The sequence below is a fragment of the Cryptotermes secundus genome, unplaced genomic scaffold, assembly GCF_002891405.2.
Source record: "Cryptotermes secundus unplaced genomic scaffold, Csec_1.0 scaffold364, whole genome shotgun sequence".
NCBI lineage: Eukaryota > Metazoa > Arthropoda > Insecta > Blattodea > Kalotermitidae > Cryptotermes > Cryptotermes secundus.
In genome coordinates this window covers 149106-169072 of record NW_019733841.1, presented here as the reverse complement: position 1 = coordinate 169072, position 19967 = coordinate 149106, and the positions used below count along the sequence as shown (strand labels likewise).

At 37.8% G+C, this 19967-nt stretch overlaps 1 protein-coding gene across 10 annotated transcripts in view; it reads right to left on the bottom strand.

Moving 5' to 3' along the window:
• The window catches only part of LOC111868240 (poly(rC)-binding protein 3), a 114530-nt gene that overhangs the window by 12796 nt on the left and 81767 nt on the right, over positions 1–19967 (bottom strand). For 4 of the 10 annotated variants that reach the window (XM_023858702.2, XM_023858707.2, XM_023858703.2 and 1 more), the window contains exons 7-10: positions 12587–12680; positions 11155–11323; positions 9435–9563; positions 3405–6819 (exon numbers count right to left, since the gene is read on the bottom strand). In XM_023858702.2, coding sequence (XP_023714470.1) covers positions 6453–6819; positions 9435–9563; positions 11155–11323; positions 12587–12680 — 759 coding nt within the window. In that variant the 3' untranslated portion in view covers positions 3405–6452. Of the gene's footprint in view, positions 1–3404; positions 6820–9434; positions 9564–11154; positions 11324–12586; positions 12681–19967 lie in introns of those variants that run through there. The other 6 variants (XM_023858706.2, XM_023858709.2, XM_023858705.2 and 3 more) reach the window with 5 other exon arrangements.

The window sequence follows — 19967 nt, the reverse complement described above, 5'->3', positions numbered from 1 at the left end:
ACTGAAGAAACCTTCATTAAGTCAAATGTGTGAGTGGATCGTGGCTGCATGGAACACCATTCCAAAAGTTTTAAAGTCACATCCATTTCCAACGCAATGAACGGGACTGAAGATGACGCTCTATGGCCGACATCACCTGACAGCGAAACTTCCGAGCGAGAGCGACATCGACAGTAATGAGTCAAGTGATGAACAGTAATATGGTTCAATTACCGTGGACCAACTTCAGAAAGTGTCGCATAATTTATTCATGCGATGCGAAGCATGTTTGCAAGCAGAAGGGGGTCACTTTCAGCACCTGTTATAAAGCACGGTAAGTTTGTGTTATCTTTTTACAGTATTCTTATAAATGTGTGCATGTACAGAAACTGATGTAAGGGTATCAGCGACACGACTGCACTCTCGCTAGCGGGGAGGGGCACAGTAGTCGCGGAGAAACGTTCCGTCCACTCTACGCTGCTGCCCCGGTTTCCTCGATCTTTGAACACCATGTATTACTAATTATGAATATAATTTTTTTTAAATGAAGTGTGATTTCGAATATAAGCCGCACCCCAGTTTTCCTCTTGAATTTTTGGCAAAAAATGTGCGGCCTATACATGCGTAAATACGGTATTCAGAGCAACTAGGACCATTCAGAATAGAAAATCTGTGTAGTCTATTATGAAGTGTACCTTTCTCAATCCTGTTCTATTTATTAAGAACAGAAAACAGTGCACTACTTCCTAAAAACATGCAATTATTGTAAAGATAAAACTAAGTCAAATGATTTGGACAAGAAAAACTACAGAACATGGAGCAGTGAACAGAAAATAAAGTACCACTGACTATTATTGGCAAAAAAAAATTAAGCCATGTTCAGTGTTACTAATGTTGTACAAATTATAATTACAAACTTCACTAGTTTGCTGCAAAAACAATTTCCAGAAAATTAGCAATAAAACATCAGATTTTCCATACTGGAGTACACCTTCAACTATGAGTATAGTGATAAAATTCAACACAGTTCATTGGTCAAAATGCTTGCTTCCATTTTCATATCATGTCAGAAGATGTGAATTAACTTTCTGACACTCACCCACTTTATAATTAAAGAGGAAACGTATAAATCTAAGGTCTGTTTAGATATGATGCTTCCAAATAAATGTGTTGATGCTGGCAAGGGCCAGCAACAATAGTAAACGACAGACACGTCCTCCAGCCAGAGACAGCAACTCACAGCAACAAACCCGCAAGTCTGACAGTAATAAAAATCTGGTCATAACCCCAAGATGGGTGCTTTATTTCAAGACAGACTGGCCAACTGACCATCAGTCGTAATGTGAGAATAAGACTGTGTTCTTCACACATACAAGTTCAAGAACAATCTAAGAATGTTTTTGTACAGCAGCAGCAAATTAACCCAAGCATGATGTTGCATAGACAGAGATCACTGACAGTTCTTGTATTTATTCAGTTCTTGTTATTTCAGCGTTACGCACCAGTATCAAATTCAGACTATGGCTCTATCTTCTATACTGAAACTACACACTTCAGTCTTTGAACTCTTGAACTACAAATGTATGTATTTATACTATATTCAATGTGAACATTGAATTTTTCCATTACACATACATTAAATCTTATTAGCATACAATTATATTCAACTACGGTCTTGGCAAAATCAAGATCACGATGCTGGTAAACTTCGCAATTAATCCCATGCAGCCTAAGATGTGGGAGGCATTACCATGCAGTTACCTCTCCTGAAATGATCATAACCAGCTCACCTGAATAACCATCTTTACTAAAACACATGACAAATATACGTATAAGAACTAACCAGTTTGAAAACACCTTAAACGTGAAAGATCATTTCATGTTGCATATCACAAGCTGAAACATCAATGAAAAAAGTCAGGAATCTACAAATATGGTAAATGAACACCCACTACTGCCTATCAGTGTATATGTTATTTACAATTTATTTCATTTCCAGAACTCCAAAACTAAACTCTCACCTTAATAATGAAGAGTATATAAATTATGATGCACAGATCAAAATTTTATGGTCATATTAATATGCAACTTACCAACCACTTTGATTTAAGCCACAATTAAAGCAAGGTACTATTTAAACAAATTTTTATACTTATAATCAGCAAAAATGTATAAATAATAACAAATATGACTATTTACTTACACACCTTTTATTGCATTCATTATATACATGCAGTATATCTGAATACTTCCAAACTGAGGAGCCGGGATAGAGCAGTCGGTATAGTGACTGGATATGGGCTGATCAATCGAGGGGTTGGAGTTCAAGACCCGGTATGGTCAAAAATGTTCTCTTCTCCGCATCGTCCAGACTGGTTCTGGGGACCACCCAGCTTCCGAGCCAATGGGTACTAGGGACTCTTTCCCACAGGTAAAGACAGGGCATGAATCTGGCCACTCACCTCCAACTAGTGCCAAAGTCAAGAAAATGTGGATCTCTACGTCCACTCCCCCCATATGCCTTCATGGTGTAATGCTTGATTAGTTAAGCGCATGTACAACTTTACCTTTACCTTACTTTCAAAGCGTGATATGGTGATAGGAAAAACTAGTATACTGTATTAGAATAAATATGAGATACTGTACAAAGTTTTCTTTGTTGTGTCCTTCTGTGGGTAAACGTTTTGGGGATTTTGATGTGAAATAACAGAAATCTGTTCACTCAATGCAAATATTATTAATCCATACATTGATATTCCAGTTCGTTTCTAAGTTACAACTGTTTCTCTAATTACTCTCTTTAAAATGAACTAAAATTATGACCACAACGAAGGGTAATCACCATAAACATTCAGCCAACCATGTTCCTTCTTTTTGGTCCGACCAGTATACATTCATATCTTCCCCCACTTCAAGTAAAAGCACAGGGTTAATCATCATACTCATATGCATAATACCTGACTCCATGTTTTAGTGGTTGAGGTTTAAGGGGGGATTCATTTCATGGCTTTCCTGATGATGTGAGGATGGTGAGTGTGACTGTTGGCTAGGGCTTCATTCATATTGAAACTGCTGCTTTCAACCACCAACAAATAATCCATATCAATATAATAATGAAAAAGTACGTATGACGGGAATAATTCAGCGCTTACCCGCTTGAAAGACCATGTGAAAGAGTATTTCTTTCTTTGTGACCCTCATTCTTATCTTCTCTGCTCTGTCACACAGTCTGAGTTCGTTTATTTATTTAAGGTCCATATATGTGCTCTCAGTATCTATCTACACAACAGCCAGTGGTAAATGACTAAGAAACGATGAAAAGGAAAGGATGTGGTGGAAAGTGGCCATGGTTTAATTTGCAGAACTCCATCAGCATTTACATGGAGGCACAAAGGAAAACAATGAAAAAAATTACAACAGCCAGTTCTGACCCAATATATCTGTAGTATAATGCACAAATTAAAATCGAATATAACACATGTAATTTGACTGATGGACATAATAGTGCAACCACACATACTAAAATGAATGAAAACCTGATTACCTGGAGAGGAGAGCATCAGTATCAAACTTTTGAGGGAAATGCTTCTGAGATACCTATATGAAATACAAGGAATGGAAAGGTCATGGACTATCACACATATTGCGGCCAAAAAATTTGTTCGGGAAATAAATAAAACAAGGAACATCGCAATTGCAATATCCGATGCCTACACCAGACAAAGTAGTGACTTTTCTTGGGCCTGACATGCTTGTATCTTCCAGTTCTCCTTTCCAAGCATTATTCTAATACTTGCACAATACCATGAAGTTGGAGAGCCCTCTGCTTTGTTGAGCAGAAGACATAAACTTACAACTCCAGTCCTGTGCCATTGTGCTCTTTACATGTACAAATAATGAGGCCATGTCTGGACATATTTTTTCATTCAACAACTATCCAGGGGGAAAACAATATGTCTATGGGAGACGTATCAAACTAAAATAGGATGCCGTCTCAATAAGCAAGGGCATTAAACACTGAAATTAAAATTTAGATCAAGACAACCACTTGAAATGCTGTCTAAATCAGAAATTTTAAATAAATGTTGTCTGCTAAAAGTATGGACTATTATCAGTGCAATGGAAAAGGAAAAATGTGTTTACTGACCAAAAGTAATCACACAGTCAAGCTAATGAGATATGTCCACTATAATTACCGTCTTCACATAGAAACAAAGAGGCTGTTACCTCACACACAGTATGCACTACCCACTGCATAGTTTTGACAACACAAAACTAGAATCACACCAATATACAGGGAAGGATTACGGCACTTTCACAAAATTAAAATCCGAGAACACAGAATTTTTTATAGCCAACACTTTCTCATTTTATAGGGGACCTTTTCAAGATGATTTGGGCCAAGTAAAGACAGAACAGAAAGTCAAATGTTCCCTCACAATTCATTGGCCTATAACGTACAAAACAATATGCTACCTAGTGCAAAGTTCTTTTATAAAATGCTGTATGATTCTGACCGAAGTCCTTGTACCTGAACCCATGTTGTATATATGGGATAATGATCATGCAACAAGAGAAACAAATTTACTTGTTGCAAATATTATATTGCTAACAAATTTTATTTCACTTGCCACAAGATGGGTTTATAAATTTCAGATATAAAACAAAAGCATGCCTACTGTATCTTCCAATTTATTTTCCTTAATTAACTAAATACAAATATGACACAGAATATTGCAAACAAAAAAAAGTGATCTAAGCAAATCCATCTGATATGCTCTCCTTATGTCCTGCATCCTTATAAACATCGATACAAAATGTTCACCTAGTCACCATTGATTTTCAGTCTGTCATCTTACAGAACTCAAAATGTTAAAATAGTAGTAAAAAACATCCTAAAGCATAATCACAAAGAGTCTGGAATCATTAATTACCTCTCTAGCAAAAGACAACACTGGCAAATTTTTTTTATAAAAATCATACTACTGAGATCTAGTTTGTCTTCCTGCAGCTTGTTTTGTGTCTTGGAATAATAAAGAAATTAAGATGAAAATGTAACAATAGTAGTAATAATTGTAACAAACTACTGTTTAAACATGATATTAGTGACTGCATCTGAAGTTGCAATAAGGTTATACAGAAACATTACACTTATGTCAAAATTCATGGCTAACTCAACTGTTCTCCCTGAAAAGACCGGAATTAAAATCTCATCAGTACACAATATCTTGTGCTTGACTGCAATGGTACAATGCCAAAACTGCAAGCATCACAAATATACACTCAATATTGAAGAGATTTTACCATGCTCTACCCCTCTCTAAGTTCTGAGCTGTCATCTGTAGCACTGGACAAAACTTTTCTATAACAAATCATACTAGTGACATCTAGTCTGTCTTCCTGCAGCTTTTTTTATGTATCTTGGAATGATTATAATAAATTTTAGAAGAAACTATCAAAAATTGAATTCGTGTTTACTTACGTGAAAACTTAACAGCACAGTGGCCAATTACAAAGTTAGAACGAGTACACAGAAATACACAAAAATAATTAAAGAGCAAAATACAAAATATGACAGTCTATATAATAGCAGTAAATTAATAACAATTCCAAGACAAACTGAAGTTAGCTTCAACTTCAGTTTGTCTTGGAATTGTTATTAACTGTTAACTGTTAATTGTTAACTGAAGTTAGCTTCAACTTCAGTTTGTCTTGGAATTGTTATTAATTTACTGCTATTATATAGACTGTCATATTTTGTATTTTGCTCTTTAATTATTTTTGTGTATTTCTGTGTACTCGTTCTAACTTTGTAATTGGCCACTGTGCTGTTAAGTTTTCACGTAAGTAAACACGAATTCAATTTTTGATAGTTTCTTCTAAAATTTATTATAATCATTCCAAGATACATAAAAAAAGCTGCAGGAAGACAGACTAGATGTCACTAGTATGATTTGTTATAGAAAAGTTTTGTCCAGTGCTACAGATGACAGCTCAGAACTTAGAGAGGGGTAGAGCATGGTAAAATCTCTTCAATATTGAGTGTATATTTGTGATGCTTGCAGTTTTGGCATTGTACCATTGCAGTCAAGCACAAGATATTGTGTACTGATGAGATTTTAATTCCGGTCTTTTCAGGGAGAACAGTTGAGTTAGCCATGAATTTTGACATAAGTGTAATGTTTCTGTATAACCTTATTGCAACTTCAGATGCAGTCACTAATATCATGTTTAAACAGTAGTTTGTTACAATTATTACTACTATTGTTACATTTTCATCTTAATTTCTTTATTATTCCAAGACACAAAACAAGCTGCAGGAAGACAAACTAGATCTCAGTAGTATGATTTTATAAAAAAAATTTGCCAGTGTTGTCTTTTGCTAGAGAGGTAATTAATGATTCCAGGCTTTTTGTCCAGTGCTACGGAGCAGGGCCGGCAGATATTTGGGTAAGCAGGATAACAAACAGGTTCTAGTATGGGGCAAACTTGCTCCTCTCAGATTTTATCTTGCTGTTATCCTGCGGGCCCATACCTCCACCTGGGCTCCGCAACCTGGGGGTATAGGTCTTGTGTGAACGGTGAACACCCGTGGTCTGGACAGGAGCCGAGGCGCCTGTGCCTCCCAGAAGCTCCGTGAGTCCCCCCAGGGCGCTCAGACTTGAGAGTGCGTTGAGGGCGCCAGGTTTGGACAGCAGCTGGGCGAGAGGAATAGCACTGGCCAGAGGGGAGGCGGCCGCGGAAGAGGGACCACTCGAACTTGAGCCAGGAGTTGAAGTGCCCGGACCTCCAGGGGTTGCGGGATTTTGGGCCTCAAGGTTAGCTTTCTGCAGTTCAACACTGGGGGAAAAGAGACAACAGACATAATGGTAAGGATTAAAAAACCAGGTTGTGATTTAATTAATTAAAAAAATATATGTAATACTGTGACACACCATGGGTGTATTTGTCAACCAGGAATCAGGAACAAGTTGCTTGGACATGGCAAGGTTATGCAGGAAGGTGGTGCCTTTCCACATCTTGTCCCTAGACCCCAAAGCAAACAAATGCAACCAATGTGCACCAAATGGAATAATTAAGCACACTCTTCACTTCCACAGTGCGAGGAAAGTGCAATGACCTCCGAACATCAACTAAGAATGCCACTCATTTCTCACAACTTTCAGTGCTTTTCATCATGCAACACTTGCATGCTATGGAGGCCAAAACAATTGACTGGCATTCCTAAGTTAAGCTCTGGTGCGTTTATACACGGAGTTTACGGACTGTAAAATAAAAACTGGAAAAGAGAAATATAACATACTACAGGAGAGGTGATGCACTCTCAGTAAAAGAAAGAAAACTCTGGCTTAAAACTTTCATTTCAATGAGGTCTCGCTATGTTGCAGTAAATTTCGACAAGCGCAGAATTCTGCATTTACTAGCTTGCAATAACTTGATCCTTGGAGCTTCAGTAATAGTTCCTCAGCAACAATCACTATTCTGTACATTCTTACCAACATATAAGACTACAATTTAAGTGTAGTTTTATAACCTTCTGATTTTCACTTCAATCTCATACACATCCTCTGCCATATCTGAACCTGTATACAAAATGAGCACTTTAAGCCAAAATGGAATGTGCTGAATGTGAAATAAAAATGCCTACCAGAATCTCAGTACAGAAACAGAATGTTAAAAATGTCCCAACACACAAAAGTAAGAAAACCAAAAACTATACTTCCAGCCCCTTAAGCTGTGCCATGAATTTGGAATGCAGTGTAGATCATGCAAGTAAGTTTCTGCTATTAAATCAATCCTTCAATGGCTTTAAGAGTGTTAATAAGCAAGGTAGCAGTTTTAAACAGAAGACTAAAGTAATGTACCATGAACAATGTGGAAAGTATTAGTATAGTCCCACCACCAAGAAACAGTTACATGTGCAGTCCAGCAAATAAAAGAAATGGTTACAACTGATTGATATGCACCGCCAAGGATTCTGTGGTGCAGTGGAGAGAGTGGGGGGGACCTATGTACTGTGCACATATGGCACAACCAGTATTCTTAATTTAGGGTAAAGAAAAAACATTATTGAATCTTAAACTACCAGAATCTTAATTAAGGGCAAAGAAAAAATGTTACTGGATTTTAAACTACCAGACTCTTAATGTAGGGCAAAGAAAAAATGTTATTGAATTTTAAACAACCAGAATCTTAATTTAGGGCAAAGAAAAAATGTTACTGAATTTTAAACTACCAGACTCTTAATGTAGGGCAAAGAAAAAATGTTATTGAATTTTAAACAACCAGAATCTTAATTTAGGGCAAAGAAAAATTGTTGTTGAATTTTAAACTACCAGACTCTTAATTTGGGGAAAAGAAAAAATGTCACTGCATTTTAAACTACCAGACTCTTAATTTAGGGCAAAGAAAAAATGTCATTAAATTTTAAACTACCAGACTCTTAATTTAGGGCAAAGAAAAAATGTTATTGAATTTTAAAACTACCAGAATCTTAATTCAGGGCAAAGAAAAAATGTTACTGAATTTTAAACTAGCAGAATCTTAATTTATGGCAAAGAAAAAATGTTATTGAATTTTAAACTACCAGAATTTAAATCTAACTTTCCAGTGTTGCAATATGCTTCAAAATGAGCTTCAGTATCTCCCTCACCATTTAGAAGCCCCATGGGGCAGACATAACCCAAAGTTAGGATTTACAACATGACCCTTTGACATGGTCATGTAACAGGTGGGCTGTTCAAGCTTGGAGCTTACACAGTAACATTTTATGTTAAATTTGGAATGCTTGAACAACTCCTTAATATCCTAACTTCACAGTTACATCAAAACAAAAATAAACAACATAAAGAGGAACTGTTCCATCTGGAATCATGATGAGGGCAGGAGCACTGCAGAAAAAAGTCCTGGTCTGGAAAGTGGGGGCACTTGGGGCATAGAATGACTGCAGAGATCAGGAAGAAGTCAGTGCTTTCTAACAAAGAAGAGGAGACCTGGAAAGAATGATAGGTCACGTATCTTCTTCGTGCTGACTGATGTTGGTGCTGTCTTCACTTCCATCTTCAAATGATCTTACTGTAACCCGCCTCCTCACCCATAACATACAATTCCAATTCTTCAGCAAAGAAAAACACAGAACCTGTTTCGCTCGTTTAGCTCAGCAAGCAGAATTTGAAATCACCAAACAGATATGGTCATATTCATAATCATGCTGCATTAACATGAAAAATCTCAACACATATTACACAATGAGATGCTATTTATTTTGAATACGGACTGTACTGAATGCAGCACAGCAGTCATTTATATAAACCCACAATAGAAATTTGCATCTGTTTCAGTTCACAGAAACAGGGATATGCTGAATAAATCAGCTGTGTATATGGACATGGGTCTGTGTTCTTCCTGCTCAAACCTCTACTCTGCTAGACTACACAACACTCAAGTGCTCCTACCTCATATTGATGAGATACTGTGCCAGAGCCACTGCATCAGGATTGCCTGTGATTGTGATGGTTCTGTCGGTGGCGCCACCTTCACGTTCTTCACAATTTGAGATGCGAATCATGGCTCCACTAATTTGCCTGGAAAAGAAAAAAATCAACTTTATTTAATTCTGGTTTATTTATTCCCGCTCAGATACGGCAATGAATATGAAGATTGGTGAATAATAAAGTGAATAAAACACGGAAAGCAGCAGCCGTAACATAATTCAACGTGCTGACTTGCCCTTCCATTGCAGAGCTGGAATACTGTAACATGGGCGTGCAGAAAGACACAGCCTATCCTTTGTGAGTAAATTTCTTGAAATTTACGCAATGAAATAGAAAATAAACTTTGAATTAATTAGGTTCATGCTTTACAAATTCTAGCAAGAATTAACCTCTCTCAAGCAGGTACCATAGCAAAAGGGGCTAGCTGAATTTATCATGTTACACAGTACATGTATCCAAAACCCTTTTGCCCATAAATCCACTACATCTAAGAAGACTCCCTCAAAGGAACTAAAATGAAAATGTAATACTTCGATTCCGTGCTCAGTTTCTGCAAGAATTCCTCTAATGCAGCTGCCAGATTCATGTAATGAGTGAACCCCATTCTGGTGACATGCCATATAGTGAGGAGTTTTAGTGTATATGGATACAATTTGGCTTCCAAATACTAAGCATTCATTAACCAGTGAGGAAAAACAGCAACACAAACAATAATGAAATATTCCAGCATTACAAGGAATCTTCAATATGTTATAAGGCTTAATTTTATTTTATACTGTGTACAAATGCTGTCTGACACCTCCGCTTCTCTAGATCGTCCTCCAATTCCTGATATAGTTTCCGTTACTGTATGGCCTCTGTATACTCAGTGCCTAGAAATATTATAGAGCCTCAGCAAAATGTGAGGGGAAGAAACAGACAGAGAGCAAGAATAAAATAGAACCTGCCATACTTGTATTTGTGTTCAAACTTCTAGTCTCCAACTGTTTCCTTGAGAGACCCAAAGAGATGGAAATCACTAGCAGCGAAGTTTGAATTACAAGATTACTTCCTTATAGAGCTGCCAAATCTGCAGGTATTCAAGAATTTTGCAGCATTTTATGGAACCCGAAGGCTCATTACTGTGTTCACAAGATCCCTCCAGTGGTCCCTATCCTAAGCCAGACCAATCCAATCCAATCCATACCATCCCATCCATTTTAATATTGTACACACACCTATGCCCTGGTTTCCCCAGTGGTCTCTTTCTTTCTGGCTTTCCCACCAATATCCTATATGCATTCCTCTTCTCCCCCATTCGAATTATAAGATATGTTACAAAATATTTCCTAGCCCAATTACTCAAAAATTTTAACCATTATGGGGCACACATCTCAACACAATAAACTTCTGTGAGTTATAAGGGCAGATTATTTGAAGCATTTCAGCCTCTTCTGGCCTTCAAATAAATGTAAAATCCAAACACTATGGCGGGTGATGAGTGTTGCTGTTCATCACTACAGGCAGTTACTGATGAATATTCCAGCTGAACCCTCACCTCAACAATGGTAAGCTTTATGTTTATAATAGTGTTCCACTGTGCACCATTATCATCTTGAATAATGAAAGTGCAACAGGATGGTGAGGTCTTTCAGATATTGCATGCTCCCCACAGAAACCAACATTCACCAACTATACATACCTGATCTCTGCAATCTTTGTGCCACCCTTGCCAATGATGCAACCGATCAGTTCATTGGGAACTGTCATTTCATGTGTCTGCTGATTTGCTCCAGGCTGGTTACGGTTTTGGTTGTTCGTTCGGAGCTGACTACCAGCAAGGGCAGCGAGAGCTGTGCCAACAGATAACACTGCTCAAAGAAATATCATACTTGTTAAATTTGCAATATAAAATGATTGCAATTTATTAGGAATAATTCTCATGTTTCTTGTCACTTTCTACAAAACCCATTTAATCTCCTGCCTAGGAAAAAAAAGCCTTGTACCAAATGCATTTTAAAATCCCTTTGCTTCATAAGACAAACGAATATGAATTTTTTAAAGATCACTGAAGTCTGTGAACCAATAAATTCAACGTGTTACTATGATCATGAACGCAAATATTAAGCAGGAACAATAGTCTTCCGCACAAGAGACATCACTTGCTATCAGTAAACTACAAACAAGAGCCCAGAAATATGCAAAAGACAGGCGACTACACAGCTCAAGTGGTTAGTCGCTGGCTTCCCACCATGGTGGGTTCAATACCAGGGTCTGGTAAAGTGCGATTTGTGGTGAACAAAGTGGCGCTGGGGCAGGTTTTCTCAGAGTACTTCAGTTTCCCCTGCCAATCTTCATTCCACCAATTCCTCCACAATCACCCTCACCTATCATCTGGGGCTGGTACAATAGGCCAGAAATGGCCGCAGTACAAGGGACTTAGTCCCACCCCACTAGCAATAAAAAAAAATATGGAAAAGATGAAAATATACCAATCTGAGACATACACCAGATAAGTAAACAAGATCAGGAACAATACTGTATTTCACCCCGCACTACACAATTCTTCAATATTTAGCTTTGTTTGTAAGAACCATTTATAATTTACAGGGAATATTTAACAGCTTTCGTTCTTGCACCATAACATTTCTTTGATTGAATGCAGAATTCACCTTCTATGGAGTCCAATCAAACAATACTTTATTACGGAAAGTAATATTCGTATCTCCACTGGAGATTATCCAATAAATGTCAACAGGACACACTCTGGTGTATCTAAATATACTGTTCAAAGACGCAACAAAATGTCTTAGTACCGGAAGTCTTAATATATCCCACACATGCTATGTATCAAAGGATTATTACAGTATGTGGTGAATTGAAAAGGAAAGAAAGGGAAATGTGTGCAAGTACAATCAATTTCAGAATTTTATGCGACTACTAACATGTGCAGTGTGAATTACATAACCATGTCCAACCGTACGTATTCTTCGGTTTTTTATAAAACTAATTCCATCTGCTTCATTCACTTTCCTGTCTATTTTTATACTTCAAAAACCATACACAAAACTTGACCATAAAAATATTTATAACAAAACAGAATGCATGCAATCTGCTTCAAGAATCACAATTACCTGCAGGATTCAGGCCTCCAGTGTTGCCCGCATTGAGGCCGCCTAAGCCGAGAGCCGCCAAGCCGGCCAATGGAGAATTGCCCATCCCCATCTTCTGGAAATATTCAAATATGGCGCACCTCCATACAACTCTGCCACAAGGCAAACATTTGCACCGACACCCATCACGATATTAAGTCTTTATTTCTCATATCGTAACAACAGCCACGTGAATGCAGAGCAACACAGGACCACAATACTCATATTTATAAACAATGTCTCCAAAATATGTAACGTAAGGCAAAATAATATCTTAAAGACATCCTCATATGGATGAACCACACTGCAGTGCAGTGTTCTTTCTTGGGGACAGAAGGTAATCTTCGACCAAGTTTTAAACTGAGATAGTTGTACCAAAACTATTAGAAATTTAAATTAAATAATCATTCACTGGCTGTGCACTACTACAAGGGCAAATGAGTATAGTCCAGCTTGTTCAGTGTTGCATTCTTTTTAATACTAACTGTCATTAATTGCTGTGTTAACGTCCCGATGCAAGCTGGGAGATTTAACATCCTCTGCTCTTGGAAAATAAAGGTTAAACAGATATTCCACTGTACTATTATTTTCATTTTTATTAATTTAAAAATATCACTTGGCATTTCCCACTTCTGCTTCCACATGCATGGAGGCCATCTGCTGACTGACCCAGGGTGCGAGGCCTTTCCACTATGCGATCGAATTGTGTCAGATGTTACATTTTCTACTTGGTGAACTACAGCAATAGGCTGTAGCAGCATTTCAGACCACCAGCAGTACCCTCCTTACATATTTCTCAGAATTACTTGTATCTGAATAAAACACAGAACCCATAATCATTCTGGCATTCAGAGAGTCGAAAACACTCAATTTTAACATCACAGAGCAGTACTTTGTGTATTAGATGTTGATTATGTATGCTTCAGTGTATGTTGTTTTGTGTTTTTGTACCCGTTCAAATATGATTATGCTCCATCTGGGGGGTAAAAAACTGAACTTGGGATTAAGTTCAACACTGTGGGATGACTGAAGAGACCAGATGCAGAAACTGCTGGATCACACTGCTGCAAAAATGAAACAAGGTTTCTGTAAAGTCATAGCTTCAATAACTTTCTTGTAATTAGTGTGGTCTTTTTTTCATGATCCTGTTTCTGTGCAAAGACTGTGGAGGCTTATGAATAATGCCAAAGGATACTTATGTTTAATACTTATCGTTAATATTTTGATTTCCCATCTATTAACATGTTGATCATTCTTACTTTGCTGACAAGATACCTAATGTATGAAATATTAACTTCAGGATAGAGTTCCCATGTGGAGGTGGGGTTGAATACATCCACCATGACTCTGCAAGTCATAGGAGGTGACAAAAAGGGAAGTCTCAAATCTTAAGACAGTAAAATATGGTTGTGAGTCCCAAGGGACTCAGACCTGATGTGTTGTCAAGGGCCAGTAGCATCTTAAAAAAACAGACCTGTCCTCAGCAGAGGGTGTCCCACAAAAAACAAAACCATAATATTCAACAGTAATAAATATCTGGCCATGAGCCCCAGAAGCGGCTGGCCACGACCGACTGACTGACCGACCGACCGACACAATTTGACTTGGACTTGGAGGATACAGAGTAGAATGAAGATGATTAGCAATACAGAAAGTATCCAACTTCAAAGGTGTCAAGCGATAACCTGGTCACCACTCTGTGTTTCCCATGTCCTTTTGCCACAAGGTATTCAATTTTAACTGCATTTTTTCAATAAAAATCATGAGTTAGTCAAAATTTTATCAAGGGACATTCCCATCTCAATGTTCATCAAGAAATCATGCAGCGAAACCTCTCAAAGCAAATTTCCAGACATGATGTCCTAGGGTCCAGTCTAGAAAACCGAAATTAACGGCCGTGGGGATTCATTGATCACGCGACACCCTCTAACTGCAAAAGTTGGCACTGAACTTCGATGACAAGCGGCAGTCACTCGGTCAGTATGGTTCAGTTGCGGACTACAATCACGGGAGTTTTTTTTTTGTTTTATGTCCTAGGATAAAAATATTCATGTCAAACACAAAGGTAAGCATGAAAAATATGATTACATTGTTGAAAACTGTGGCTTTACAAAACCACAGTTGTGCATACTTTGCAGCTGCATGGTCCAGTTAATTTCTGTTAAGTTGTACCTTCTATTCAGTCACAAAGGCAAACTTGATCCTGAACTGACAATTTTTTAGACAACACTTCATTTTACCTGAATGGACACATGAATACAAAGGCAACATATACTAGAGCACAGGAAATCCATATCTTATACACAAAAGTTTACTCCATGATGTGGAATATGGCATCTGTTGCAATGTAAATGCAAAGAGAACTGTGGGCCACGTGATATATGCAGATACAATTTATTCTGAGAGATTGTAAAGTAGATAATGCAAATGGGTCAGTAACCATCACTGTAGGATGTTGCTGTAGTCTCACAAACACTACAGCTGAAAGAGTGAAGGCAGCAACCCACACAGTTCACACACATAGCACAAAAGCATGCCTCAGTAGTCACCAAACGGGCTCCCTGTAGTTCTATCACACTTCCACAGATACTATCAGATAATGTAACCAATGCTTAGGAGTATGTCTGCAGATATTCTGGAGGGCAACATATAGTCTTCAAGATGCACAACCAACATTATTATTAATGTTTGGATGTTCTACACGTGATTTTCAAATTCTACAGTAATTTTTTATTGCTAGTGGGGTGGGACTAAGTCCCTTGTACTGCGGCCACTTCTGGCCTCTTGTACCAGACCAAGATGATAGGTGAGGGTGATTGTGGAGCAATTGGTGGAATGAATATTGGCAGGAGAAACCAAAGTACTCAGAGAAAACCTGCCCCAGCGCCACTTTGTCCACCAAAAATCCCATCTGACCAGACCTGGGATCGAACCTAGGCTGCCGCAGTGGGAAGCCAGCGACTAAATGCTTGAACTATGGCGCAGCCCAAATTCTACAGTAGATTTAAGAAACTGTGAAATGTTTTGGGGAATCAATTTAAATACTGAACACATCCTGTCTTCCAGAAGTGCAGTGTGTATATAAAGTAATTAAATTAATGGGAACTGAATTTTAAGTACCTGAATTTCAACAATCCCACATATACTGGAATGTTCAAGAAGGAAAACAGATAATGAACTTATCATATCTGGGCTGAATAGGATATCAGGGAAGTGACCAAACAGATCTTAAAAAATCTGGATGAATATCAGTGATACTATTTCACTGAGACTGCATTGTAATTGCAAATATGACTGCAAATTCTATCTACAATCTTAGAGCAACAGTCTTCACTGCTCACAAACAAGCAAGATAACTGGAGCACAAGTGGCAAAGATCAAGGTTCAGTGCTGTATGGAAACTAGTAATAGAACAATTTTGTAACATGAACATCTAACAAGTTGTCTCCAGGTGGTGTAATAGGCCAACATTGCACTGCTTTCCTGAATTCACACCCTTCTCTTTAAAGAAAATGCATCAGATTTCTGAGTAGCTAACACAAAACTACATACAGAAATTTTAACAGTATTCAGACAGAAAAGTACAAGAACTCCACAACATCACTTACATAATCTGAAAGTCTTAAAGTAATGACAGTTGGAAACTGTTACAAAACAAAGAAATGCCAACAAAAAAAAACCCTGCGGATGAACTCTGCTTCTTTCCACGTCTTCTTACACGTTATGTCGGTGCAGAATGTTTCACTTTAACTTCAATAACCTGGATATCTATCCACTGGCTTCTGGCAGTAAGGAGAGGTTCTCGGCGGATAAGAGCCAAGGCTAGGGCTAGAAAAGTTCCACACTACATCATAATATTAAAATAACACAAGCATGTAAATGTCCACACTTTTACAAATAAAACATATGTGGGTTGTAATGGTGTTAAACAGAAGAAAAACTTGTTAAGTTTGTGTTGGGCAGATTTCTAACAATTCCCTCTTCATATTCTCCAAACCTCACCAATAACTTCTTTTTCAAATATATAACAATTTCTTATGAAGGCTGGTACACAACATGGACAATTCTCAAGATGTCATTTCTGTTTTAGTATGAAATACAAATTTTAACCTTCTTTATGAAGGTTATGGTACAGAAAAACACAGTGTCTCAATATGCAGCAAGGATAATCACACTTGGGACTGCAGCAACTGTTTGCATGTTCCCAGACCAGTGTTTTCAACACAACTGCAGCCTTCAATGTTATGCCATGATGAGAGAGAGAGAGGTGTTGTTACAGTTTTATAATAATCTTGGAAAGATGAAAGCCTTTACTGTTTTGAACTAGCCTCTTGCCAGGGGTGCAACATGTGTGTGCCCTGCACTACCATTCTACATACAGCTGGTGCTCATTATATAATGGTTCATTCACTAACAAATTTGTGTATCAGTACTAACTATACACATTTCTGTGTTCTAGCAACCTTAAACACATTAAACACTCAATACAGTTGGTTTGGTTATACTGCATGCTGATCAAATGAGTGGTTACTTTCTGCATGTTGGGACATACTTGAGGAGCCCCACGAATGTTCAGGTACAGATCAGCACATTTTAAAAAGCAACAGATAAAATTGTACAGGGTTAAAATCAACAATTTTCAGAATATCTTGTTTCTTTAAACGAGGTGTATAATGTTGGCACATCTAAACATTACTCTTTCATTTGTTACAAAGTGAAAATGCTGGGTTCTAACTACTGCAAAACCTCATCAATCCAAACACAGAGAAAAATATTTTACACACAATACACTGATGCTTGGATTTAAGGTTGTGAAAGTCTCAGATCTGAACTTCAGCAATTCATGATGGTTGTCTACTCCACACCATGAGGTGCAAAGTTTCACTACAAACATCCTAGCAAATTATGCAGGGAACTAAACAAAACTGAAATTCCATTCTCATAATAATCATGAACAGAGCTCTTGATACACAGAAATGTTTCAGAAATTTATGCCATATCTTCAGGGGCTATTCCTGAGGTCATTACGAGAGAGAAATATTATATCAACATGGATATTATAGACCTATGGTTAGGGAAGTTAAGATATCTTCACATAACACAAATATTGTTAACAGAAAAACTCTTAATGGTTGTACATTATTTTACATACCCTGAACATCACTGTAGTAACAAATGCTCAGAATGTCCACCTTCAGTCCACGTGCTACAGTACCTGAATGAGCACTTTCTTCGTCCCTGAACTGGCCACTGTAATCACTGGACCTCAACTCACTTGATTTCCATGCGTGGAGGCAAATATATTTTCTTGTTCGTGAACACAAGGTGGACACACGTGCATAACTGTTAAGTGTCATTTCCTATTACAATAAATGTGCTTTTCATATTTAAAAAAAAAAAAGTAAAGCTATCCCTGTACCAGGCTGTGAAGGCCCATAGGGTTGTGAGATGGTGAGTTTCCCACATTTTGTAGACAATGGGCTCAAGGATGGCAGTAAGGTTGTGACCCTTACACGCCAGCCGCGCTTTACTCCCCAGGAAAATTATGTAATTAATTCCTGGTACTCATTTCTGCTGGAGGCTGAGTCGACCCCAGGGCCATAGTGTGGCTGGAAGGATTAGGTCAATTGAAAAAATCCAATGTCATCATCAGGACTTGAACCCGCGACCTTCCAGCTTGCAGCATAGTGCCTGAACCACTACGCTACCGCATGCCCCCTGCTTTTCACATATAAAACGTCTTAACTTTCCCTTCCCAAAGCTGTGTAACTGTTGACACTTAATCTATGACGACATTACATTTATCACTCAGAATGACCTGAATCCATTACATGAAGTCATGGAACATCCTGTTTAACAGATTCTGTATAATAATTTCTTTTATACAAGAGCTCAGGAAAACACAATGCTCAACATTACCTATAAAGCACAAAAATGACTACAGAAATAAATGTCAATGTCCAGTACACTCATATAACTGTTGTATTGCAGCCATTAAACCATCATATCCATATTGGTTTAGAATGGTTTCACTAAGTGTAACATGGTCAGGCAAACACTTCCGCTCAAGTAACAACTTCAATTAATCTCCTTTGCTACAATACACGTGCACACCTTACCCACAACCATTCATCTGTGTCCAATATGGAATGGCTCTTCTACAGAAGGAAACGCGTGGCTGCCTATGCTTACCTGATTTGTATGTCTGCAGTTATGGAGAAGAATAAAGCAAGTCTACAAAGGGAGAGGGCAGCAGGTGTAAGGGGACACAACAAACAGAAGTGTGGACACTTACATGAGCAAAAACTAGAAAACTAGAATCAGTCATATCCTGGCCTGCACAGACTGTCATTCGGGCAACCCCGTTGGGTGACCCCTCCCCTCTGAGGTCAGTGCAATCACCTTACCAAACAGGTATACAAATTTTACCCCACTTAATTTCTTGTGCCACTTTACAAAGAAGAGATAGTGTGCAATAAAGATCATGGAAAAAAAAAGCCATGCACAATGTATGTTATTGTTTCCCCATGTATAAATTTTTCAGTCACAGGAATACAGAGGTGGACCTGCATGGAGTGGGTCAGTTGAGTGCCAGAAGAGGAGCTCCAACCAAGCAGCAGAATTTGTAACTAGAAAAATGTTCATTGCAAGAAAAAAGATCCGTAAGCTTCCTTATGCTGATGACACCACAGTAAGCTAACTTAAAACACATCTGTCTCACATTATGATACCAAACTAGGGGTGTTTTAGTGAGACAACGTATCTCTGGATGCCACACCAACAGAACACATCCATTTACAACTATATTTCCTTCTAAATATTAAAATCCACACATAAACCAGATCCTATTGCATGTTAGTCTGGCATCCTTTCAAACTTTACAAACACAAGGGCAGAAAGAAAGACAAAAGTATGGAAAAAGAAAAAGGTGCTAACTCCCAACTATAATTCTTTGGCATGGCCTTTTCATTCATGCTACCATGTCAAGAAAATTCACAAGCATTCTCACTATTTTATCAAAACAAGAAAATGTCACTGAGGAATAGACACAATATTTGTCACCACAAGAAGTGCAATATATATAAATATGTACAATACCTACAAGTAAATTCCATGTATTTAGGGGGATATAGTCCATACAACAGTAGAATCAACATATATTCTTTATCTTAAGAAAATAAGAAACTATATCTTTGCTTGGTGAGAAGTCAAAACACTACACAACTAGTAACCACTAACACTGAAACATGCCCTCTAATTCAATGAGATTTTATAATTACTGTACACTACGAAATGTTTGCTTTCTCAAATCCACAGCCATGAAATGATTCTTTAGAACACTACTATTTAACACAAAGAGTTC